Genomic DNA, 25,385 nt, shown 5'->3' on the forward strand with positions numbered 1-25,385 from the left:
CGGTTGATCAAAGTAACTGATTGCTTTACAAAAACCTTTTAAGCCTGTTTCCCCTGCTGCTATTGCCAGGTAGCTCCGGTATATAGTGACAGAGGCAGACATTAACACAGAATAATTAGGAGCGCACTCTGTGAGAGGGACTATAGCCTCAAAGTCTTTTATGTTAAGTACCAATGTACATGATATAATGAAAGCAGCGGATGGGTCATCTAACTCCACATTCAAACAATTTTATTACAAACCTGTGGGAGATGTTGCTTCTGTGGTTCTAGATAAGCGTTAAAGTAGCATAATCCGAAGCCTATGGTCCTGTAATAGAATACAACATTTCTAGCATTCACGCCAAGAAGTTTCAATTCTATTAAGGGCAAGGAGGCGAGGATTATCCCGCCCAGGGTGCATTTATTGGTGATAACTGTCATGTTTTACCCTCCCTGAGACAAAGGTTTATTGAAGTTATCACGAGTACAGTTTCTTTTACAGGTGCAGAACAGAAAAGCGAATAACCAGTCGCTTGGGTCTTCTTGGGAGGCGTATGCTACGGTCTTCATCAATGGAGCCTGCAGTTCAGTGTACAACTTTCTGGTTTGCTGTTTGACTAAGTTCTAAGTGTTATTTGGAAAATGGACAATTAAATCTTTGACAAATGCTCGTTGGGTAAAGAAAGAGGAAGCATTCATGGGGAGAGAGTCATTTATAGGGCTCGTACCTCTGGTTGCTGTTGTTATATTAAGCATTCTGGGAAATGTAGTTTTTCAATCTATGTTAAAAAAATTTGATCGGCTGGTGTTGATTTGCAGTAAAGACAGAGAAAGCATAATCCTCTCCTCTGTGTCCTTAATAGAATTGAAAATTCTTGGTGCGAATGCTAGCAAATGTTTTATTCTTCATATACTGCGATATTCGCAATAGAAAATGTTTTCAGTTTCCCACTTCAATTTCATCAAGATGGCTTTCATTTGTGCCACACGTTTGTCTTAAATTCAGAATGTTAGCACTCTAGTTGCTCCTTAGAACACCGTGGTAAAGCTACAGTTGATCAGGGAGTTAACTGGCAAACTGCTGCTGGCATTGAAAGTGCATGACAGAGTGTTTTATTTAACCAGATGAAGAAGATATTTGAGAACCTATTTAAATTTTGTTCCTTTCTAAATAAAATGTTCAAATGTTACCAGTTTGATTCAATCAAAATGACTTAATGGCTGCCACACTTTTATCATACATAAGACTGTTAGCATTCTAGTTGTTCTTTAGAATCACTCTGGGAGGCTGCAGTAGAACACAGGGAAATCAACTGACAGACTGCTCCTGTTGGAAGTACATGTGTTACCGAGAATGTCAGACTTCCCTCACACATGGCTGAGAAAAATAATGTGATTTTACAGAAAATATTCTCTCATTTTAACTTCTTGACCACCTTCCATAACCTCTCAAAGAAAACCATGAGAAGACTGTTTTCTCTCAAACATGATTTATGAAATCCCAGCAGTGGGCATCAGTTTTCACAGGGTAAAATCACCTTAGAACACACAACAATTCATAAAACTAGTACATACATGCCATCATTTTAGGACAGGGAAGTGGGAGATTTTGAAACAGAAATCAGGAGAATGTAAATTCCCCATTGACTTCTATTGAAGAAAATGTAATTTCAAGTGGGAGACAGCTAAAATATAGCCATTATTGGCTTGAAAAATCAGGAGACTCCCGCCAGAATAGGGTCTATTGGCATAAATGCTAGTATGGTACCACTAACAAATGGTTTATATTGTATATAAAATCTGTTATCATCATTTATACTTGCTCCTTTCTGTGACACTCAAGACCAGCCATTCACTACAATGCATTTCAATGGGGGCCATGTCCAAGAGGGTGTGCTTACCCCGCCCCCTTACATTTTCTTTTAATTCATTGTTAGGACACAAGGACCAAGTCCTTGAGTCTTGTAAAGGCTGCCAAAACATTTTTTTTAAGTTGTCACCAACCAATCAGCATTGATAGTCTCCTTTAAAATGGTCAATCAGAACACATTTGAACACCAACTGTCCAGCTATACAATTCGTTTTGAATCTTAAATTCTCAAAAACTGCTGAACAGATGTACACTAAATTACAAAAAACACACTATGTGCTCTCTCCAGGGCATAACAAGTATTTGCAATGCAAAAGGGCTCGCATTAGTAAAGTTTGAGGGATTATTATTGTAAATGACAACGTTTTTTTTTATTTTTTATTTTAACTTGAGGAAAATTCTAACTTTGGCATTTACAATGCTAATAGTGTTAATTAGTGGAAATGTGACACCTTCTGTTTGGACTTGAGCACACATTGCTTCCTATTAAAGATGGCAGTAAATGCACTGTTTTTTATTTAGCTATCTTTGAACAGTACACCGAAGGCTGCAAAAACTTGCACTTATGGTTGAGCGCTTTAGTTCGCGCGTTTCCTGCCTTTTCATATTTTTGAAGTGGTTTCTGTTCACTGAAACCATATCCTGTTTGCGAGTATACAGGGCAGCTTCCTTTCCCTAGTTTTTCGAATACCTTAATTTATGTTGAAGTACAGTACTTGAACGTATTGTGATATTGTTTTGTACTTTTTATCTTTAGGCTGACCACTGTGCATGTCGTTAACCTTTGATAGATAACAGGTCATTGTAATACAGCATGTACATTGTATGACTTTGATGTACACATGTGTGCATTGTCGTCCGGTGGTGTGTATGCCTGGTGAAAGTGTGCACTGATGGCTGTTGATGTGTGTGTGTGTGCCTGTTGAAAGCATGCAGTGATGGCTGGTGGTGTGTGTGTGCCTGGCCGGCTGGTGGTGTGTGTGTCCGGTGGAAGTGTGCAGTGATGTCTGGTAGTGTGTGTGTCTGGTGAAACTGTGCCTTGACAGCTGGAGTTGTGTGCCTGTTGAAAGTGTGATTTGATGGCTGTTGGTTTGTGTGATATTTGAAATTGTGCACTGTCCTTTTTGTGTTGTATGTCTGGTGGCACCGTGCTTTGACGGCTGGTAGTGTTTGTGGGTGTTAAAAGTGTTCACTGATGGTGTCTGTGGCTGGTGAGAGTGTGCACTGATGTCCTGTGGTGTGTCTCCGTGTTGAAAGCGTTCACTGTTGGCTGGTGGTGTGTGTGTGTGTCTGTGGAAACTGTGCACTGACGACTGTTGTTGTGTATGACTGGTGAATGTATGTATTGGGTGGATGGCTGAATGTAATTGTGGTTTGGCTGTATGTATGCAGTAGTGTATGGATGGATGGAATTTATGGGATGGATGGATAGTATGGATGGCTGGATGTAGTGTTACATGTTTGGAATGTAATGTATGGATGGAGTGGCTAAAGGATGTATGCTTTGGGATGTATTGTTGGATGTAGTGGGATGGATGGATGTATGTATGGTGTGGGGTTATGAATGAATGTAGTGTGGTGATGGATATATGGATGGATTAGGGGATGGCTGGCAGAATGGAGTGGATGTTTTGTATGGATGGAATGGAGGGAGGCTATGGATGGATGGAGTGGTGGATGTAAGTAGGGATTTTAGTGGGATGGATTGTGATGGATGGAGTGTGATGGTTGGATGCAGTGGGGGGATGTATGGATGGAGTGGTGGGATGGATGGATGGAGTGGGATGGATGGATGTATGTTGTGGGGGTATGAATGAATGTAGTGGTGTGTTGGATATATGGATGGATTAGGTGAGAGTTGCGCTGTATGAGTTGCATTGCGTGAGTGAGTGGTGTTTTGTGAATGAGTGGCGTTGCGTGGCTGAGTGGCGTTGCGTGGGTGAGTGGCGTTGCGTGGGTGAGAGTGAAGCTGCATGGGTGAGTAGAGCTGCGTGGGTGAGATTGGCGTTGCATGGATGAATGGCGTTGCGTGGGTAACTGGACTTGCGTGGGTGTGATTTGCGCTGCGTAGGTGAGAATTGGGCTGCGTGGGTGAGAGTTGCGCTGTATGAGTTGCGTTGCATGAGTGAGTGGCGTTTTGTGAATGAGTGGCGGTGCGTGGGTGAGTGGCGTTGCGTGTGTGAGTGGCGTTGCGTGGGTGAGTGGGGTTGCAAATTTGCATGTGTGTGTGATTGTTAAAGAGTACACGGATATGCTGGGGTGCAGCTGGAGGGAGTACACAGACATGCTTGTGTTTAAGAGTGGCACTGCGTGGCTGAGTGTCGTTGCGTGGGTGTGTGGCGTCGTGTGGGTGAGAGTGAAGTTGCATGGGTGAATAGCACTTCATGGGTGAGTGTGGCGCTGCGTGGGTGAGTAGAGCTGCGTGGGTGAGATTGACGTTGTGTGGCTGAGTGGCGTAGCGTGGGTGATTGGACTTACGTGGGTGTGATTTGCGCTGCGTAGGTGAGAATTGTGCTGCGTGGGTGAGAGTTGCGCTGTATGAGTTGCATTGCGTGAGTGAGTGGCGTTTTGTGAATGAGTGGCGTTGCGTGGCTGAGTGGCGTTGCGTGGGTGAGTGGGGTTGCAAATTTGCATGTGTGTGTGATTGTTAAAGAGTACACGGATATGCTGGGGTCCAGCTGGAGGGAGTACACAGACATGCTTGTGGTTAAGAGTGGCACTGCGTGGCTGAGTGGCGCTGCGTGGCTGAGTGGCGTTGCATGGGTGAGTGGACTTGCGTGGGTGTGATTTGCGCTGCGTAGGTGAGAATTGTGCTGCGTGGGTGAGAGTTGCGCTGTATGAGTTGGGTTGTGTGAGTGAGTGGCGTTTTGTGAATGAGTGGCGTTGCGTGGCTAAGTGGGGTTGCGTGGGTGAGAGTGAAGCTGCATGGGTGAGTAGCGCTTCATGGATGAGTGTGGCGCTGCGTGGGTGAGTAGAGCTGCGTGGGTGAGATTGGCGTTGCATGGCTGAGTGGTGTTTGTTCAAATTAGCCGTTTTTGAACAAGAAATACTTTATTTAGGTGCTTGAAGCAAATGGAGGACAAAGAACTAACTGTGACTCTCGAGGCGCTGAATAAGTGACGGCGGGGGCGGGGCAGCGGAAGCCTTTGATCGTAGCTTCAATTGTGGATGTGGCAGCGAAGCCTTTGATGTGCCAAATGCTGCTGGCAGGGGGAAGGATCGTGCAAGCTCGTCCACGAGGAGCTTGTCACGTGATTTTATTTCTCATGAACTGTTGGGAATCCGGCTTGAAGAGAGCCAATCAGCTGCCTGAATAGAGCCTTTGGGGAAAGAAGCAGATCAGCGACATAAGGGCTCACCCCTGTTTTCTATTTCTGCGAAATAGAAAAGGGGCAAGCCCTAAAAAGGGATAAGACCCTCTGGTGCCACTTATTTTTTCTATTTTTCTAGGTAGTTAAGCACGCTATTCCCTTCTCCACACTCTGGCAGCCCAATAACCTGGACATTGGTGCATCTCGACCTGTTGTCTATGTCCTCCACCCTGAGTTCCTTGTCCAAACCTTCCTCTCCATGTCTGTAAGTCTATTTTTCATTGTCATTTAGTCTGAGGTGATCTCCGCCAATTCTCTTTCTACCAGGTGACTGTGGTCGTCCTTCAGGATTCCCATGTATGCAAGCGGAGTGTCAATCTTTATTTCTAGCAACTCCCGGGAGGTGGTTATGACCTGCAGAATGTCCTGGAGAGTGGGGCCTGCAGAAAGTCCTAATTGTAGGGCAGGGATTCCATTGCCTTGTGGACGCTCAGAAGGATCGCCCATGGTCATGCCCCCAGAGTCTGTTTTTTTTCACTGATACTTTTTCCATGTTTGTATCCCTACTTCTATGACATGGATCTAGAAGTGTATCAGCCTGATGAGGGAGCATGGAACGTGCTGAGGACTCAGAGTCCAATCAACGAAAGCCAAGATGGGGGAGATCAAAATATTGTTCAAAGTGCTATTGGCAGCGGTCTCAGGGTATTATTTGTAACGTCAAGTGCGCCCTACTGGTAGGGCACATTATAGCAAAATGTCACTTACAGTGAGGGTGTAGTCTGGTGGGCAGCAATGCAGGGTCAGGCAACACACCAGAGTCCATGGGCAGAGCTCGGCAGGTGAGGCGGCTTAGAGTAATGATGCACAGCGGGTAGTCTGTGGTCAGGGTACCAAGTCTTCTCAGGGTTTCCATCGCTCCATCCCAATAATGCACTGTGGGTCCAATTGCATCAAGGGCTATGGCATGGCCCACCACAATCAGAGCTTGTTGTCCTCCGTGCACCCTACACAGTATCAGCCTCAAGTTCTCCGGGGTCACCAATGGAGCTCTGATGGCCGCACCTAGCTCAGTGTGCGGTGCAGGTAGGATAGGGGGCACATATCTCCCATCAGCTGCCTCACATGCCCCTAGCTAGTAGCAGGATGTCATTGGATGGAGGTTCTCGGGAGGGAGCTCTTGGGGTGTGTGTCTCACTCCATTGACGCTTAGCCATGCCCCTTCTAGCAGATTCTTTAAGCATAGCATTAGTATAGTGCCATCCATTGCAAGATATAAAAGTGACAGTCTTCTGCCATTTTTGCAGGAAAGTCTTTAGCATAGGATTAGCTACTGCCATCCACGCCGAGCTGAAAAATGACAAATGGTTTTTACCACTCCAGGCACAGTATTACAGCTTGAATAAAAGCGGTCTCTAAGTTAAATGTTTCGCTCTCAATTCTTATACACATCAATCTATGTGTAAATATATATATATATATATATATATATATATATATATATATATATATATATATATATATATATATATATATATATATATATATATATATATATTGAAGCTCTGCAGTTCGAAAACCAGCAAGAATCAACACTCGCAGCAGGTTAAACCTTTTTTTTTGGTTTATTGAGCACAAATTCAAATCCAACAGACGCGTTTCAGCACTTGCCTTCGTCAGTGTCAGCTGGCGACGGCAAGGCGGAAGTTAAAATAAGGCATAACAATAGAAAGTGAAAACGGATAATTTTACAATTCATGAGCGCCATCTTTGAATGGTGGATAACTCAAATAGTGAAGAGAAACCATAATAAGGCAATGTTCGTAATGTTGAACAAACGATACATATCTATCCGACTAACAATAAATAAATAGTCTGATATTAACATTTTTGCCCTGGATGGGCTAAATTCATGAGGGTTCTCAAATCCAGAAAAACAAAATTTCATTGAATCAACATAATTCGCATTGCACCAATAATCAATATATCTGTTGGTGAAAGGTTTAAGGAAGAAATTCTGTTTGATAAGACCCCTGATAAATCGATTAATAATTGAGGTCTGAATGGCCCACTAAGTGAACTGTAAATCATAATCACAAATTACCCTACACCACACTATCAAATTAACTCCTAAACATTAAATTCATCGTAAAGGGTCAAAACCAGCTACCAACTAAATTTCTTAAAGCATTTGTAAAGATAAATAAATTCTCAGGCAGTGACACAGCTCATCACATGTACTTTCAATTACTGTTACTATAGATGTGATAATAGTTCTTCCCCTGCATTGAGTCCTCCCGGTGACTTAGTTTGAAGATCTATAATGTATCTTGACTCCAACCGCCTAAGCTTCCATTTCAGATCCCCGCCCCTTATATCTTGTGGGACACAATCCAAACTAAAGAAGCTAAGCAGGGTCCTATCACTGTTATGGTGAGTGGCAAAATGTCGGGCCATCGGATAGTTCTCGTCCTTATTCATGATGGCCCGTTGGTGCTCCAGGATTCTCAACTTAACTGCCTTAGTGGTACTCCCCACGTACCGAAGTCCGCAGGGGCACGTTAGACAGTAAATCACAAATGTGGTTGAGCAAGTAATAAACTTGCTGATCTTAATCTTGGAGTCCTTGTGTGGCACCTGATAGGTAAGTACCCTCTGGCTGTTGCTGCAGGCCTTGCATTTCCCACATGGGTATGACCCATGCATGGCGTGCAGGTCTCCTTTGGGCTTTTCCCTAGATAGATGGCTTGTGACCAGCCTGTCCTTCAGTGATCTTATTTTTCTGAATGTTATCATGGGGTGTTTTTGTAAATCTTTGCCAATTATGGCATCAGATTTAAGAATCCCTCAATTTTTGGACATAATGGCTCTGACTCTATTCGCTGCCACCGAAAAGTTTGTTATCAGTCTAATGATGCCACTTCCACCTTTAGTTGTTTCAATCCTTTTTTCTGACAACAGGGTTTGCCTATCAATGACTTTCGCCTTCTCTTCAGCTTGTTGCAGTACAGTTCCAGGATAGCCGCGGGATTTAAAGCGTTTCACGCTTCTGTGTGCGGCCTCTGTGAAATCTTTCTCCAGGGAACTGTTGCGCTTTATCCTCAACAGTTCCCCGTAGGGGATACTCTTAACCAGGGAGGCTGGATGGCTGCTTCTTCCATGTAGGACGGAGTTCCCTGCCGTCTCTTTTCTAAAGAGAGCGGTCTGGATAGTGCCTGAATCAACGAAAACCCTTAAGTCTAGAAAGCTAACCTCTTTCTTGCTCATATGGTAAGTAAATTGCAGGTTCAGATCATTTTGATTGAGGATCCTTATATATTCCTTTGCTGAGGTTTCCGACCCTCTCCAAATAAGGAAAAGGTCGTCGATATACCTTCTCCAGCATATCACCCTGTCGACTCAATCGGTGTTTTGTTATCTGCCCAGGCCACCTGCTTCTCCCACCAGCCCACGAATAAATTTGCGTAGCTGGGGGCGAAGCAGGTGCCCATGGCAATCCCCCAAACCTGTCTATACCACTGGTTCTGAAAGATAAAGGTGTTATTGTTCAAACAGAAAGACATAAAGTCCAAAATCATTCTGCTGTGCTCCAGGTAGCGGGCAGGTCGCAGGTTCAAAAAGGTCTTAACTGCTGCAATACCATCACGATGTCTGATACTCGTGTAGAGACTAGAGATGTCCATTGTTACCATCACCAGGTCGTCCTCCCACTCCACATCTTGTATCTGTCTGAGGAAGTCCTTAGTGTCTTTCGTATATATATATATATATATATATATATTTATTCCACAAAACTCCTTCCAAGAAAAGAGACAGAGACCCAGGAGGAAACGGTAGGAAGCCTTCTTTAATTAACACAATGGCGAATGCATTTCGGGAGCCTTCTGCCTTCTTCAGCGCCAAAGCGCTCTGTAAGTGGTGTCACATGCTGCAGGTAAGTCCCTCCTCTTAAACGCTTATGAATGCAAGCCAGCACCACCCCCTACAGTGAACTCCACGCACCTGTGCGAAGTCCCGTGTGTGGCGCAGGACTTCAAATCCCAGAATACAACGTAATGAAGTCTGGGAACTGCGGTGCCGGAGCAGGACACAGAATGTAAAAATGTCATTGCGGGGGGGCCAGGGATCAGCATGCGCCCATAGAACACTAGGATGGAATCTCCAGCTTTGTTGTGCAAATTGCCGAGTGCCTCCTCCGGTCCCCCAATACCACCTCAGCCACGATGTCCAGAGATTCTGTAGAGCAGGGGCTGATCCACAATGTGCCCTGCCCGTCATGGGATTAATAATCCCAAAACTGCTTTCTTTCTCCCGGTGTTGGTGGCGGGCTCCTAGCCTATCCAACAAACACTGGTGAAACAACACGAACTGCAGCAGTTCAGGTCCCAGTGAAGCCGGTGCCCTAGCGAGGTGGGGGTCTCTGAAAAGCGTCTCTGGGTGACGCTGCCAATAATCCACAAAACTCCTTCCAAGAAAAGAGACAGAGGCCCAGGAGGAAACGGTAGGAAGCCTTCTTTAATTAACACAATGGTGAATGCATTTCGGCAGCCTTCTGCCTTCTTCAGCGCCCAAAGCGTCCTGTAACTTATATATATATATATATAGAGAGAGAGAAACAATGATAGGTAGATAGACAGACAGACAGACAGACAGACAGACAGACAGACAGACAGACAGACAGATAGACAGCCAGATAGATAGATAGATAGATAGATAGATAGATAGATAGATAGAACCTGAAACATAGCATTTCGTCTTCTTTTCAGTGCCCATAAAAAACTTTCACAATGACAGCAATGCTCATAAACATTAATTAACACACCTGAAAAAGTACACCATGCCACTACCAATGAATCCCCCTGATGTATAAATAAATACGGTGAGTGCAGAACCCTGTTAGCAAAATTTTACACTATTTCATACTGTACTTTATTTGCATTGTTTCTATGTCTCATTAAACTTACTCCATAGTGCCAAAGTTCTACAAAGCCAAAGGCACAATTTAAAATGAATGTTTTTTATTTCCTTATAATATGCTTTACATTTAATATGTGATTTATCCTAATATACATTGTTGCATAAAATACATTTTAAATATCAGTACAGTCTCCCCCCAAAAAAAACACACAATGCTCAAAACACTGACATTTCTGCATTCTCAGGCAATACTAAATGGATTACACTAAAATTCTCTAAATATTTCTAAAGATGTAAGACAATCAATTAATAAAGCATGTAATAAAAAATACATAACAGGTAACGTGTAAAATTGTCTTACATTGCCATCTTGGAGTTCAGGTGAGATTTATAAAATACTTTTCCTTTTGGTTTGTAATTGTCACCAGAACAACTCAATGGCAATATAAGGTGATATTACACAATTACCCATGACCTATTCCCAGACTCTCTTGCTAGCTCTCTCTTTCTCTTTCCTTCTCCCTTTCCTACACTCTCTCTTGCACAGTGGTGGTCACCTTTCACAGTGGGGAGTCAGCCACAGTGCCTTGGGCCCCTCGTGGTGCGGTTGGGTGCAGGGTCAGGCCTTTGGCCAGGCCCTGTGCTCAACCCTCTGCTGCACAAGGCTGAAGGCTGCTCAGCAGGGGTCAGCCGTCCTCAGCAGGGATGGGTGCAACACAATGGCAGCAAGGGTTGGGAGGCTGCTTTGGGGTTGGATGTAGGACCTAGCCATCATACCAATTCATTGTACTGTTATTAGTTTTCTTTCTCTTAGTTCTGTAAGTTATCAGAAGCAAGGGGACATCTCCACATGTTCACATAGTGCCCGAGTTAGCTTGGTGAAATGGAGGCACTAATATAAGTCACTTTTATTTTATTTAATGATTGTTGATCTCAATGCTCTATTATATTGACTAGCTTACTTTTCACTGGGCGCATGAGTACAAGACTTCAGGTCAACATAGCATTAAGAAAACAAGAGAGACCCATACTCTTATTAATAAATATTCAGCACTATATTTGTTGCTCACACAGGTGATAAAGGGGGTCAGATGTGATGCATCCTCTATAGGCTTTAAATGTGACAGATTTGAAAGAGCAACATACAGAAAGATATAGAAGTTTTGAGTTTTGAGTGAATTCAGCACTGCAAATAGCTACATGAGGTCACATGTAGAAGTCTCACGTGCTTTACCTGCATCATCTAACTCATCATGAAAAAAGGAGGAGGAGGAGGAGACAGCCCATCATGGCCGCGCGGGGCCGATGCTCCCTGCTGAACCTTCTCACTGACTTCCAGAGCGGGCATTCGGCGCGCTGTTTTCACTCCCTAACAGCGTTGGTGTGACCGGAATTCGGGCTGAATATAAGTAATTCCCTAACACCCTTCTCCGATCTAACATCTCGGAGAAATGAGCCTTGATGAGACCAAGATGCCGCCTGCCGAGCAGTGAGGTTTTTGCCCAGTGCCATGGGAGCTGCACTGTATGGCCGCCGGCTTCCGTTCTCACCCATATATTAGTTCCCTCTCCCTGGGTCCACCTCTGGAGCAGGGGACTTCCTACTGCGGTCAACTGCCTATTTGACGAACGGGACACCTCACCTGGAGGCTTAGCCGAGTCCTAACTGAGGCGAGGTCTTCCCCGGTACCGGGGAGGAGGGAGGGGCGCGCTTCCACTGTACTGTCGCTGAAGTCTGGGCGACTTTGGACAGTTGCGCTGATGCTGCCATTTGCCTGTGAGGAGCGCTTCTTTTTGAGGCCGTTTTTCATCCCCTCGAAGATCTCCTCAGGATGTTGCCTGACCCCAAAATGGCGGCGAAACAAAGACTACTCAGAGCATCTCATCCTCTCCTGGGTGCTGTGCGAGGATGCTGTGCTGGTTGACCACTGCTGTACCTGTGCCCACTGTTTGGGAGATGCCTATCATTGTGGGTCCGATTTTGTTCTCCAAGGCAATCTTTATTTAGCAAATGTCTCTAATTGTCTCTGTTCCGGTGTTTTCAATGAATCTTAAGATGGTCGCTCTAACACTTCCCCTCTGGGACATAGAGATCAATGGGGAATGACTGTATCTGAACTTGCAATGTCACGTACCCCCTGCCTGAGTTCTAGTGGCCGACTCAGTGAGACCCTCTGCGATGATTTTTTTTCCTCCCCTGGTCTTTAATCAGTGATCACCCCGGGACCTCAACCAGCCTTTGCCCGTCCCTGTCCCCGCCCACCCACCAGGACCTTTACCCTGCTTACTTCCCTAGACAGCTGAGACCTAGCTACTTTTTTCTGATGCCCGGTGGAGCTAGCTCGCGAGCTAAAGGGGATATGGACTTTGGACTCCCTCCTTGACCATCCCCTACCCACCGGACTTCGGGCAAACGCTCCCGCATCTCTCCTGACCTTATATCCCCCCTCTCCCTTCCCCCTTCCCTCACCTCTCTCACTGCTCCTACTCTTTCCAGCTTCTGTCCTTTGCCCTCACCTGCCCTTGTCCTTTGTCCCCAGCCTGTTTTTCTGTGAACCTCTTCCCTCGCCACTTGAGACCAAACTATTTTGTCTGATGCCCGATGGAGCTACCTGGTTTATCTATAGGGGAGATGGGCAGTGGATTCCCTCCTTGGTCGTCACCCAGTCGGTCTTTAGACAGTCTTAATTTTGTCTCTCCTGTTGTCTCTTCCCTTATCCTCCCTTTCTCGCCTCCTCTCCCCCCCACTACTTTTCTCTCTCCTTTCTCTCCTCTCCTAATGTATTGCTTATTTTTTGATGTAATGTGTAATTGTTGATCTTTTTCTGTTACAATGTTGAATCTCATGTAAAGCGCGCTGTACCTTCGGGTCTAGCCAGCGCTATATAAAACTCTTTAAATAAATAAAATAAATAAATAAATCAACACATTCAACATCGCTCTTTTCTCTTCTCAATGTGTCAAAAGTATTGAGGATGTGGGGGACTGCTTTTGGAGAAACCACCTATAAATACATGTGTGGTGCATGCAACAAAAACATCAGAATCAATAAAAATATCAAAACAAAACTTACACGATCACTCAATTGTTTATTTTCCAGTTTTATGATCTTGTTTTGTTGTTCCTGTTTGTAAAAACAAAGTGACAGAAAATCAGTCAAAATATTACATTCACTAAACTGAATATATAAAACCACAAGAAAGGACTTTCTAACATAAATCCCCAATTTCAGTGGCAATTGGATTTACAATGCATTTTTACCCCTTACAATAATGTGTTGAAGCAATGCAATATTTTGCGACATAGTGCAACAAAACATATATCGAACATACCCATCACGGTATACACCAGAGTTCTTTTCCTACAAAGCTCATTAACATCCAAACTGATTCGCACCAGTCAACAGAGTTTGGAGCCACACCTAAACTTTCGAAGTCATCAAATGCTCTCAAACACAATATGATACAAAATACTTTACTGACAAATCAGTGTTGGTAAAGTACACAAACAACATACTGGGGGAGGAAAAGTTTGGTTTTAGACTGGGTCATGGGACAGAATCAGCCTTGGTGGTGGTGTTGGATAGCCTTCGGATGCGGGCGGACAGTGGTCAGTCGGCAATTGTAATCCTGCTGGACCTGTCCGCCGCATTCGATACGGTGAACCACGACATTTTGCTTTCAAGGCTGGAGATCTTTGGGGTGAAAGGAGTAGCGCTTAGATGGTTGCGATCATATCTGTCTGACAGATGGCAGGATGTGGCACTCCCTCCATATCAATCTGAATTGGTGAAAGTCCTACATTGGTTAACACAGGGCTCGTCAATTCTGTTTCATGCTTATATGCAACCTTTGCTGGGAATCATCAAAGCGTATAATATCAGCGTGATTAATTATGCTGATGATACGCAGCTTTTGATATCCCTGGATGGTGCCCAGGCGGACTCGGTGGACTGTTTTCATGCTTGTATGCGTGAAATGACGAAATGGTTGAAGGGAAATTCGCTCCAGTTTAACAGTGGGAAAACGGAGATTCTACAGTGCAAGGTGGGGGGGCTCACCCGAAGTTTGCCAGTAGACTTCTGGCCTCTAACATCAGATGGCATACTGACACAAGTGAACATGGTGCACAATCTGGGGGTCAGTTTTAATGAGAATCTAAACCTGGAGACCCACGTTAACAAACTGGTGGGAAGTTGCTTTACTTTAATTGAAGGTCTTTGGAAGGTGCTGCCACTGCTACCTGTACAGGCAAGAACAACGGTAGTCCGGAGTATTATCCTTAGCCGCCTGGACTACTGTAAAGCCCTGCTTCTAGAATCTCCAAGATATCTGATTGCCAGATTGCAGAGTATCCAGGCGGCAGCAGCTAAGTTAGCACTCTCCCGAACCCGTCGGTCATCAACAACACGGGCACTGGCGGAGCTACATTGGCTCCCAGTAGCTCAAAGGAGCCTGTTCAAATCATTGTGAATTGTGTTTAGAGCACTTCATGGACAGGGCCCTACACCACTCAGGACAAGTTTCAGTGGTACAAGCCCACAGAGATCCTTCGTTCCTCTACCACCAATCTGGCTAGAGTCCCCAGTGTTAAGAGGTTGACCATGGGAGGAAGAGCCTTTAGTGTAGCAGCAGCTCGTCTTTGGAATAGTCTCCCTCTTGAAATCAGGAGAACAAAAAGTCTGCTGCTGTTCTACAAAATAAGTAAGACCTGGCTCTTCCCTAGGGTATAATTCCTTTTAGGGGTAACAGTGGATTTCTCTGGATGGTATGCTTTTATTCTTGCACAGCTGACAGTTCTTTTCCGATTTAACTCTTAGCGCCAGGATGCCTGCAGGGTTACAGCGCGCTCTACACATGCTAATAATAATAATAATAATAATAATGTATGTGCTACAGATATTCAAACATACACAATTTGGTGTTCTCGGTCAAGTCCCATTTTTCAGTAGAGTCCCTTCTGTTTACATGCAGAGATATAACTTGCTCCCTGGTCAATTATTTATGTTCCATCATCATGAATTAAGCTATGCTTTCTCTGTTATTTTATCGGAAAGGAAAATATGCAATTCTAGTTCTCCAAAATGTGATGGACAACAAAGTGAATGATTGATGACAGCTATTTAGCTCTAGCAATATGCAGGATCCAAGGAAGAAACAATGCTGTGAGAAGCAGATTAGAAAGTAGATTAGAGGCACATGTGCTTCTATTCAATCAACATTTCTTTATTAAAAAATAAATAAAAATGCTAAATTCTACTAATAAGTGTATTTAATTGATGTTATAGTTACAAGGCAACATCAAAAAACAATGAAGTACCCCAGTTATGGCAAGCTGCACAAAGTGTAATTTCTGCTTGCCATTTGCTGCGAAAGACACTACTGATGACATATCAAATTACATCAATGACATTACCAAAGATATCTCAAATATTTTTGAATATATCACCCAAGATATCACATATGCCATTAGCAATGACAAAGGTTTAGAAGGAACATGACCAATGTCACACCTGTGCATCTCTGAACTTTACAGAACCAATGAACATTCACAATCAGATATGTGAGGGGCACTGAAAAAGATCAAACAACTGTATGAGGTGCATTCGCACAGCTCATATAGAAAGAATAGAGAATAGCTGCAGGGTGTGGCCAAAGGCAACATCTTGTGTGTAGGCTCCTCTGTAAATAGCTAAAGGGGGCAGAGTTGCTGTAAGAGTTGAGAATAAAGAGTGAAGGCAGGAGGTGAGGCAGTGTGTACAGAGGAGGTGCAGGGGAGGCATACGCATACAGGGGTTGTAAAGGGATAGGGGCACATAAAGAAGCCGCAGCGATTTGGCAGATGGCACACAGAGTGCTGAAGGAAAAAATCAGAGGGGACATAGAAGAGCTGCAGTGGGGGCATACTGAAGGACTGTAGTGGCAGAAGGCAAGAAGAGAGACCATGGAGGGGCGAGAATCACAGTGGACAGAAGGGGGGCACACTAGTCAGGGCTGGACTCTTACTCACAGGTCCGGGTCTTACACTTTCCAAGGTAAGACAGACTATTTTCGGAACCCACAATGTCACTGCACACTGGAATATGTGGCAGGGAGGTGCTCTTGAGAAGCTGACACCTTTTCAGGAGGAAAAATCCAAAGGCATATAAAACCTCATTGCTGGATATAGATTTCAAAGGACTTAAGAAAATCAGGAATCAAAAGTCCAACAGGCATTCTTCAGGAGAAAATAGTTAGGATCAGCAAGTGAAGGGGAAAGGAAACAACTGAAGGGACACAGCTGGGTTGCAGCACACTCTCCAACCAGACTAAATCGATTACATACCGAAAAAACAGGAAAAGGAAATGGATTCAAACATTATGTGACAGGAATCATGATGGATTGGGTCAATTACAAAGAAACAAATGAAAGATAAGCCATGATGAAAGGGAAAGGAAAACCTACAGGGGGCTTTAAAAGGCAGGTGCAGACTCACAGTTTATTGCCATTCTGGAACTGTAGGGTAGAGGAGCAGCAACCAGGACACCAGAAGCATGACAGAAGGCAGCCCAAGGTGAGTGAGAAACACACAGATCCAGTTGTGGGCCTTCTCCAGAGTTTTCTGGGGCCTGGGAACCGCAGGACCATGTAAGGTATTATGGGTCTTGGGCGCTATAATGGTTGAACTTTTGCGATCACAACAGTATACTACACTCCCGAGGTCCCAGGCTTGTCAGGAAAGGTCAGAAAAACATGGCAAACTAATCTAGGGGCATAGACTGAAGAGGCAGGAACCCAAGAACGCTTACTAGCAGGATAACCTTTCTAGTGAAGGAAGAACTGTAATTGACCTCAGAAAATTGGGAAATCAGCGTTAACACTAACCTTGTATCGTATTCCCCTTCTATAATAATTGGAGGAGGTGGAGGTCTCCGATAATAAGGATCAGACAAGATAGGCTTCAGCTGATAGACATGAAAAGTGGGGTGAATCTTTCAAGAATAAGGAAGACAGAGCCTAAAGGCAACATAATTCATTGGTTTGGTTATTACAAAGGGCTAACATTATCAAGGACCAAGGAGGACGGGTAATTTTTGAGTGTGCAGGAACCTGGAAGATATACCAAACCTTATCTCCAACCTAAAAGTTTGGGATTGGTCTACTTAATTTATCAGTTCTATACTTCATTGTAGTTTTAGAACCTCGTAAATTCTAGGAAATCGTTTGTCTCTCAGAATCAAACTTCTCTAGTGATTGTGAGTAGCAGGCACAAGAAGGATGGGCAGTGTGCAGAGGAGAAGCCAGAAAGGAATGAGGGTGTAAAACCTTGGATACCGAAAAAAAAGGAGAAACTTTGGTAGCAGAGTAAATTTTACCCAGTTGTTTTGAGTGGCATTACAAAAACATCTTTGATACTGTTCAAGAATGTGATTAACTCTCTGAGTCCATCCATCGGACTGCGGTTGCCAACTTGAGGATAGAGCTAGAATGGATTCCCAGGGTAAAGCAAATTGAGTGCCAAAATCTTGAAATGTATTGAAAGCCACTGTCTCAAATTATGGTGTCAGTGACTCTGGAAGGCAGAATAGTCAGCCAAAGATCTTCTTGCCATCAGGCTAGCAGATGAAAGCTTCTGAAACACGGAAGAAAGTCAGGTGGCTAAGACATCTACTGTAACCATGACCACCCAGTTTCCTCCAGAAGGTGGCAAATGTGCAATAAGGTATTTGGAAATTGCGTGCCATTGGATGACGAGGAACAGGCAAAGGCTGGAGAAACCCTAAAGGCTTATCTTGGGCTACTTTGATTTGTGCCAAGACAGGATAGGATTTAACATATAAATCTGCATCCTGGCAAACTGTAGGCTAGCAGAAAGGAAATGAAACCAACTCTAAAGTTGACTTAATTACAAAATGTACGAAAACTGCTGGAGCACTGGTTTGGTCAAAGGACATGATCCTATACTTCTAATGCTAAAGGGTGTCTTAAAAGCAGTATTCAACTCCTCCTCCCTCTTTATCCAGGACAGATAATGAGCTCCATTGATATCATATTTAGTGAAATGTTTAGCACCTTGAACAGACTCAAGAAAGTCTTTGATAAGTGAAAGCAGGTAATGGTCCTATATAATAACTTTATTCAATCTAATCAAATTTAACTGAATTTTTTAGTACAAAGCAGAGGGGAGCACCAGCAAGGGGAAGTAGATTCGGCAATAAAGCCATATTGAACATATTCCTCTAGATATTTCCTCACAACCTGCTTCTTCTGCTGGGCAAGAGTATATATTTTGCAATAAGGAATTATGGCTGTAGGTATGGTTGGGATCTCACAGTCCAAGTCCCTATGAGGGGGGAGTGCCAAATATTGTCTCTATGGCCCCACATATGACGAACAATATACAGAAGAAAGTGCAATGGGAGGTATTTTGCCCTTCAATATTCATATGGTAGGAAGCCTCCCTCTGGAATACCTCCAGCAACCAATGTAGTACTTGACTGATGGTGAGTCTCCCTTTGCTAAACTAAATTGATAAACACAAGAGAGAGTCAAAATATCTGGGTCAGGAATCAGCTCTCTCAGTAATCACCTCTTAAAGGCTTTGAGGGATGGGACAGTCTTTGGATATCAATCATGAGGCTGCAAACTCTTCAAATTAGATCACATGATTTGTATGTCTCTTTGAGGATTATGGGCTATTACCCTCCCAGTTCTACTGTTAGCTACAATTTAACATAACCTCACTCCATATGAGACTAACATCAATAAATTACCCTCACTTAGTCTACAAGAGGCAAAAGTACTATGTCACAGTTATCGGAGGAAGGGAAGATCTCCACAATATGTATATCTCTTGTCATAAGTACTCATGATACATTTAGCAAGTTCAGGCAAAGATTGGAGGCAGGCCTGGGGTCTTTAGAAGAAACAGACTGGATGTTTTTACTTATGGCATTAAGGGAGATCCCAGGTAGATATCATCAGATATAATTTAAATATCTACATCAGATTTATTTCACCCACCATCTCCTATGGCATATGCATAGGGGTTCTCTAGTGCCTGCCGTAGGTGTCAAACCGTAGAAAGTGATTTCCCCCACATGGTTTGCATATGTAGAAATATTTTCCTTTTGTGGGATTACATAACAGACATCATTTATTCCTGGGTCACCTATCAAGTTCACCTTATAGATGGCATTGCTAAACACCTTAGTGAACGGTGATATAAGAAATCTACTATCTAAATGGTCACACCAGATTTTCAGCCTTTTGCTGGACCCTTATCCTTTGCTGGGTGTAGCACTCTGTTCACTTTACCCCTGCTAACAATTAGTATAGTACCTTAAACATGGCTTAAATGGTATTCTCCTATTTTGCATATTTAAGTTACCTACTGGCCCCGATTATATCTTCTACTACTTACAGGGTGTGCCTCGAACCTGTAAGTAAATTGCCACTAGTAGAATACAGTACCTATTGTGCCCTCCTTTACAGTGGCAGTGCAAACATGACTGCAGACCTACCACTGCAGCCTTACGGTAGCAATACAAAGCCAGCAATGCAACCCGTTAAAATAAACCCTTTTGAGAAGTAAAAAGCTACATTTTAAATTTTAATGTCACCCTATGTAGGCCTTGTAACACACAATGCAGTGTGCATTGTATTTAAAAGTAGGACATATAGAACCTTTAAGTTAGCATGCTCTTACAGTGACTAGCCCCACACACCCACCATTGTACTCTGCAAACCATTGACATACAGCAACAAACCTATTGCCTTAAGCCAACACCCCTCTGTCATTTGCCAACATGCCCACCATCATACATCCATGCAAACAATATCATATACCAATGCATCCACTGTCATGCATCAACACAAGCAACATCGTACGTCCAGACATCCACAATCACAAATCTACATGAAAGCATTCATTTATCAACACCATCACTACCATATGTCCATCAAACTGACATCCTGCACCAGCAGTCACCATCATATCTCAGCACACCTAACATCATAAATCCACTCAACCAACATAATGCATCAACAGGCCCACTAACATAGGTCCAATTAATGAACAACATAGTCCGGCACATCTTCAATTCATTGCAAGACACACTTCATAATACGTCCACTCAATCATCATCAAACGCCATCAAATGCACTATCACATGTCAAAACAGCCCTTTTTACATCCACAAATGCAACATCATATGCCAACACAGCCCCGTTAATAATCAGTTTACCCAATCTAATACATGCCCACTAAACCCAAAAACCAACATTTAACACCAACAAGTTCACCATCCTATATTTCCACAATCAATATTATAGCCCAGCATATCCGCAATCATATGCCAACACACCCACCATCAGATGTCCACATAGCCATCGTAATGTACCAAACACCCACCAACAAACATTTATATAACCAAGTTTATACGTCAAACACCACCATATGACACCACAATCAATATCATACACCCAAAGAACAAACATCATAGACTAACACGTTCACCATCATACGTCCATGTGACCAATATCATAGATCAACTTATCCACCAATACATACCAAAACTCTCACCAACATGCATCAACATGCCCACCTTCACACATGTATAGGCTTTCCTGTTTCCAGTTTCTATACTTGGTAAATTCTGGTCGGGTTTTTTCAGTGTTATCCAGTGATTTCAATACCTTAAAAACAGTGGTTATCATTGGTTACACATTTGTGCGCCATTAAAAACAACAGAAACAGTGTTTTTCAGGTGTTTATGGAACTTTTTGCTTGTATTATTGCTTGCTTTCTGCACTGATATTGCATAGTATATAGACAGTGTACGTAGAGCGTATATGAGGTCCAAATGCATTTTTACAAATCAAACTTATCGTAGTACACCATACAATACTTCTACAATGAGTCTTTGGTCATGCACGCTCGCTCTTTCCTTCTCATGTAAACTTTTATCTGTGAAAAGGCCCTCTCAACATTGGCACTTGAGACAGGCAACGTCAAAATAGCCAGTACACAATTTGCTTTCTCTGGCCACTGGCATAGCTTTCCATGCCGATACTGGTGCACTTGAAGACTGTGATTCGCTGCGACAGGTTCTGAAACATATGCGTAGAACTGTGCGCATATGCCCTCAGAGTTATTGAACCTGTCAAAAATGAGGCAGCACTTTTGAAACTTCAGAGAATATTTCCCTTTATGGAAGGGTGCAGAGTACCACAGTGAGGCTTCATTGACTTCAAATGCCATGGTTGGTGAAGGGCTATTCCTCATACATTGAAAAATAAAAGTTATTGAATTGCTCCTCAACATTTCTTTGCTTACCAAGTGGCAGGCACTCTAACATGGAACTTGTTGCAGTGCTAAAGTCACTAAAAGTGTCACCCAGCTTACTCTCAAGGAGATGTTTCAGATCTACACCAATTATGCTGAACACTTGGCAGACAAGGGTGTTTTCAGACCTTAGTTTTTTTATTATGTCCACTACTGCAGTCATGCTTTCCTGTAAAAATCTAAGAATACCCGATTCAGGTCAAGTTTGCGCTATATAAAACTCTTTTAAAAAAAGGAAAATATGTGAATTCTTGTCGTTTGCATCATCACTCAGCAAAAGTTCTGTAAACGGTTGCTACGTGGATAATATAGCATTCACAGCCTCTAGGACTGAGAACCACTGGCTAAGTGACACAGTTGGGATAACTCTTTCTTTGATACCACACAAAGCAAAAAATTTGAAATATTTGTGTTTTAGTTCCCAAGCATAACAAAACAGGGCACCAGAATGGACTAAAAAGTAAATATTCATTAACTCTGAAGATTGTAAAGATACTTTCAGATTGCCATCAAACAAGTGGCAAGGATCTCTTACAGGGAAGCACTTCAGCTCAGGTATCGATTTTGACAGGTCATCACACAACTTTTTCATGTACGTAGCTGAATCACTGCAAATACAAGCAATATCACTCCAATCTTTGTTGAACTTGGTAAGAACTTTTTGCAGCAGCATTCCAAGTGATACTGTATTCCATGTTTTCCAAAAGTCTAGTGTCATGTTTTCACCAGTATCCCAGATGCTCTGTGACTGCACTCTTTTCACATATACCTGTCACTATACCTTGCATTGAATATTTAAAGCCGGGCTGTTTGGCAATTCTCCTACTATCAATACTGACTCACTAGAAAAGGGGGCTGATGTATCAAGGGTTTTTATCCATTCTCGGTGGGTAATTGTGATGGTACATAATGGGAAATATTCTTATGAAACCTACATTTTTCCTATCAGTGAAAGATTCAAACATAGCCAACAAATCAAGTATGATTTAGATATTTCCTGATTCTCTACAGTTCATAAAATAAATAAACAACACCTAAAACATGCTTCTAACCCATGTATCTTTAGACCAAAGACCACAAAACTGAAAAAAGGATTTAGAAACAATATTTGAGTGACATCCCTAGACAAAAAAACTCAAGCAGAGTAATGTTAGCCTAGTCTTTCTTACTGCTACCTTATATAACAAAGGTACACTGTTATTGGCCCATTCAGGAAGAAATAAAAATGACTCACTGTCCTTTTCCTTTCTTTGAACGGAATTTAGTTTTGGTAATGCAGGGTTTTTTCAGTGTTTATATGTTTACACTGGTGAGGGCTATTTCCCTCCAGGTGGCGTTTTATCGGTTATTATAGGTTTAAACCGAAAACCAGACAGCCTACACATGTACAACCCCATCAGAAGTTAACACATCCATCATCATTTGTCTACACAAACATTATACAGCAATCATACACATCCACACTATCACACATCAACACTCAAAAGCATAAAAACACTAAAAAAACTCAAGTGGCAATGAAATGAAGGTTACCTAATACAATGAAGGTTGCTATGCAACAAAATCTATAAAGAAAAAAAATGTATAAGTTAAGGTGGTGCTTTTTTTTTGAAGTTCTGTTTATTTAAAAAAAGAATGTGCACAGAAGAAACATACATTGAACAGTTACCCCAATCAAAACCATCAAAGAACCAGCTACTTCTTGGTGCAAATGTGGTCAACAGGAGCAATTCTATGAAGCATCATGCAGCAAAAAATACAAGAGAGGCATAAAAGAGGGGAAATGAGGGGAGAAGAAGAGAGATGCTGTCGTGGTTCTTAAGGAGAGGCTCCCAAGAGGTCTTGCATCGGTGACTCTAATCCCCATGACAAAGGGAACTTACTGAGGTGTGCCACGCCCTATCTCGGGCCCACAGCAGTGAAAGGTACACAGTGCAAGGGGACAAAACAGATGCTAATTGACCTAATGGGCATTCAGGACAGTGTGCACTTTGCCTTCACCATTCCCCAGCCGCAAATACGATTCTAAAGGGAACAAAATATATTTAGGGTGTGACCGGATAGTCATCAGGTTCCAATATGCAGTCAGCTGGTCCTGGCAATAAGCGGCATCCTTGGGCCAGTCGACCAGCCGAGGGGCCGGCCAATGAGCCCAATGTATTGCTACTTGCCTCTTGTCTAGGAAAAGCAGCAGGGCGGTCAGTGTCCGCAGCTCCAGAGGGACTTCTTTAACATAGCCTAACAGTGCAATTTGGGGAGTGCATTCCAGCTGCAGGCTAGTGATCTCATTAATGCCTCAAAGACAGACTGCCAGAAATGACTCACTCTGGGGCATGTCCAGGCTAAGTGGAAGAAATCAGCCCCTGTCTCTGAGCAGCTAACACAGCGGGCATCCTCCACAATGCCTAGCCATTGTAGCCATTCCGGCATCCAATATAGTCTGTGCATATATTTAAAGTGCGCCAATCATAGCCTATAATTGGGCAACAGTGCCCAGGCCTGAGAAGAGAAGAAGTTCCACTGAACCTCTGGAATAGGAATGCCTAAAATACACGCCCACGCCTGGCGGACTCTCGGGGCCCGTACCGACGCCAACCTCTGCATCACAGCACATATCCTGCTTATAAGTTTGCGCGGGGAGGGGTTTGTTAGAAAGTCCTCAAGTACCTGAAATGTGGGGTGCGCTGAGGTGAATGAAGCGTGGAGTGAATGTATTGTCTCTATTAGTTGGTAGTATGTGAACCTATGTAAGGTGGTAGTGTTTAGGCAGGGGAATCAAGGGGGACAACAGCACATCCAGGACAGCCCGTTTCTGCATCTCGTTCCATAAAGGAAATTCTGAGGTAAACTCTTCAGTTGCTGCTGTGAGTGGAAAAATAACAGATTTACCCACCTGATGTTGATCCCAGATAGCCCACCAAATCTGGTGAATTCCTGTATCCGGGGGATCTAGTTTATCGCAGGGGATTTTGATGTATAAGGTGGTATCCTCAGCATACATGGATACAAGAACCCGCTGGTGTGTGAAAGCCAACTCGTAATGGACATGAAGTTGCTGGAACCTCGCCGCCAAGGACTCCATCGCAATGGCAAATAGGATGGGCGAAAGGGGGCATCCCTGTCATGTACCACAAGACAATGAGATGGGGGAAATTGCCTGATTGATGAGAAGGCGTGCTGTCGGCTTTGAGTGTTAGAGTCCCATTAATCAAATAAAAGTGGGACTAAGACCCAGGCGAGTTAGCAAGGCAAAAGATATGACCATTCAAGGGAGTCTTGGTGGCATCCAGAAAAATTGCGGCAGCCCTAAGGAAGCATTCTATGAATTATAGTATTTCTAAGGAAGTGGGAAGGTTGTGTGACATAGCCCACCCAGGCACAAAGCCTGATTGGTCGAGGTGCATAATGAAAGGACGCAGAGAGAGCAGGCAAAAGGCAATCAATTTGGTGAGAATTCTATTATCCACATTGATCATGGATAGTGATTTGCACAACCTCCTCCTCTGTGAACAGCTCATCCAGGTATCTGAAATGCCCATCCTCCAACCAGAACAACTGCACTAACTCCAAGAAGGATTTGTGTCTGAGCATATTTGATTGCGCCATTTCATATAGCGAGAAATGGAAATTAGTTATCTCCTGCACCTCCCGCATGCTGACGATTAGGTAATCTTTGTCGGTACATAAGCTGACAATATAATCGTTAGACCATGGTTTGCATAACATGACAGCTAGCATCCTGCCAGCCCTCGCAGTATTGCCTAGCGCACATCTTTGCCTAGGTAATGCGTCTCTTGCTGCGCTGCCTCTTCAAAGTCGTTATTCTTGCTGCATATGGGCACGTCGTGGTCGGCAAAGAGTCAGAGTTCAAGCACACGGATCTCAGCGTCAAGGCATGTGAACTCTCTGTGCAATGCCCTCAGAAAGCCAGCCTGTTTTCTAGCTGCTGCCCAGATGTTGGGTTTCAGGGAGGATCCCTCA

General features: G+C 43.4%; 1 protein-coding gene across 5 annotated transcripts in view; it reads right to left on the reverse strand.

Moving 5' to 3' along the window:
• Positions 1–25,385, reverse strand: part of LOC144773006 (uncharacterized) — a 2,495,654-nt gene that overhangs the window by 1,875,534 nt on the left and 594,735 nt on the right. For all 5 annotated transcript variants that reach the window (XR_013599895.1, XM_078657750.1, XM_078657753.1 and 2 more), the window contains exon 4: positions 13,152–13,202. Coding sequence is in view for 4 of the 5 variants with exons in the window: in XM_078657750.1 (XP_078513876.1) it covers positions 13,152–13,202 (51 nt within the window). In the remaining variant the exon portion in view is untranslated. The remainder of the gene's footprint in view (positions 1–13,151; positions 13,203–25,385) is intronic.

The sequence above is a fragment of the Lissotriton helveticus genome, chromosome 8 (assembly GCF_964261635.1).
Source record: "Lissotriton helveticus chromosome 8, aLisHel1.1, whole genome shotgun sequence".
Classification (NCBI taxonomy): domain Eukaryota; kingdom Metazoa; phylum Chordata; class Amphibia; order Caudata; family Salamandridae; genus Lissotriton; species Lissotriton helveticus.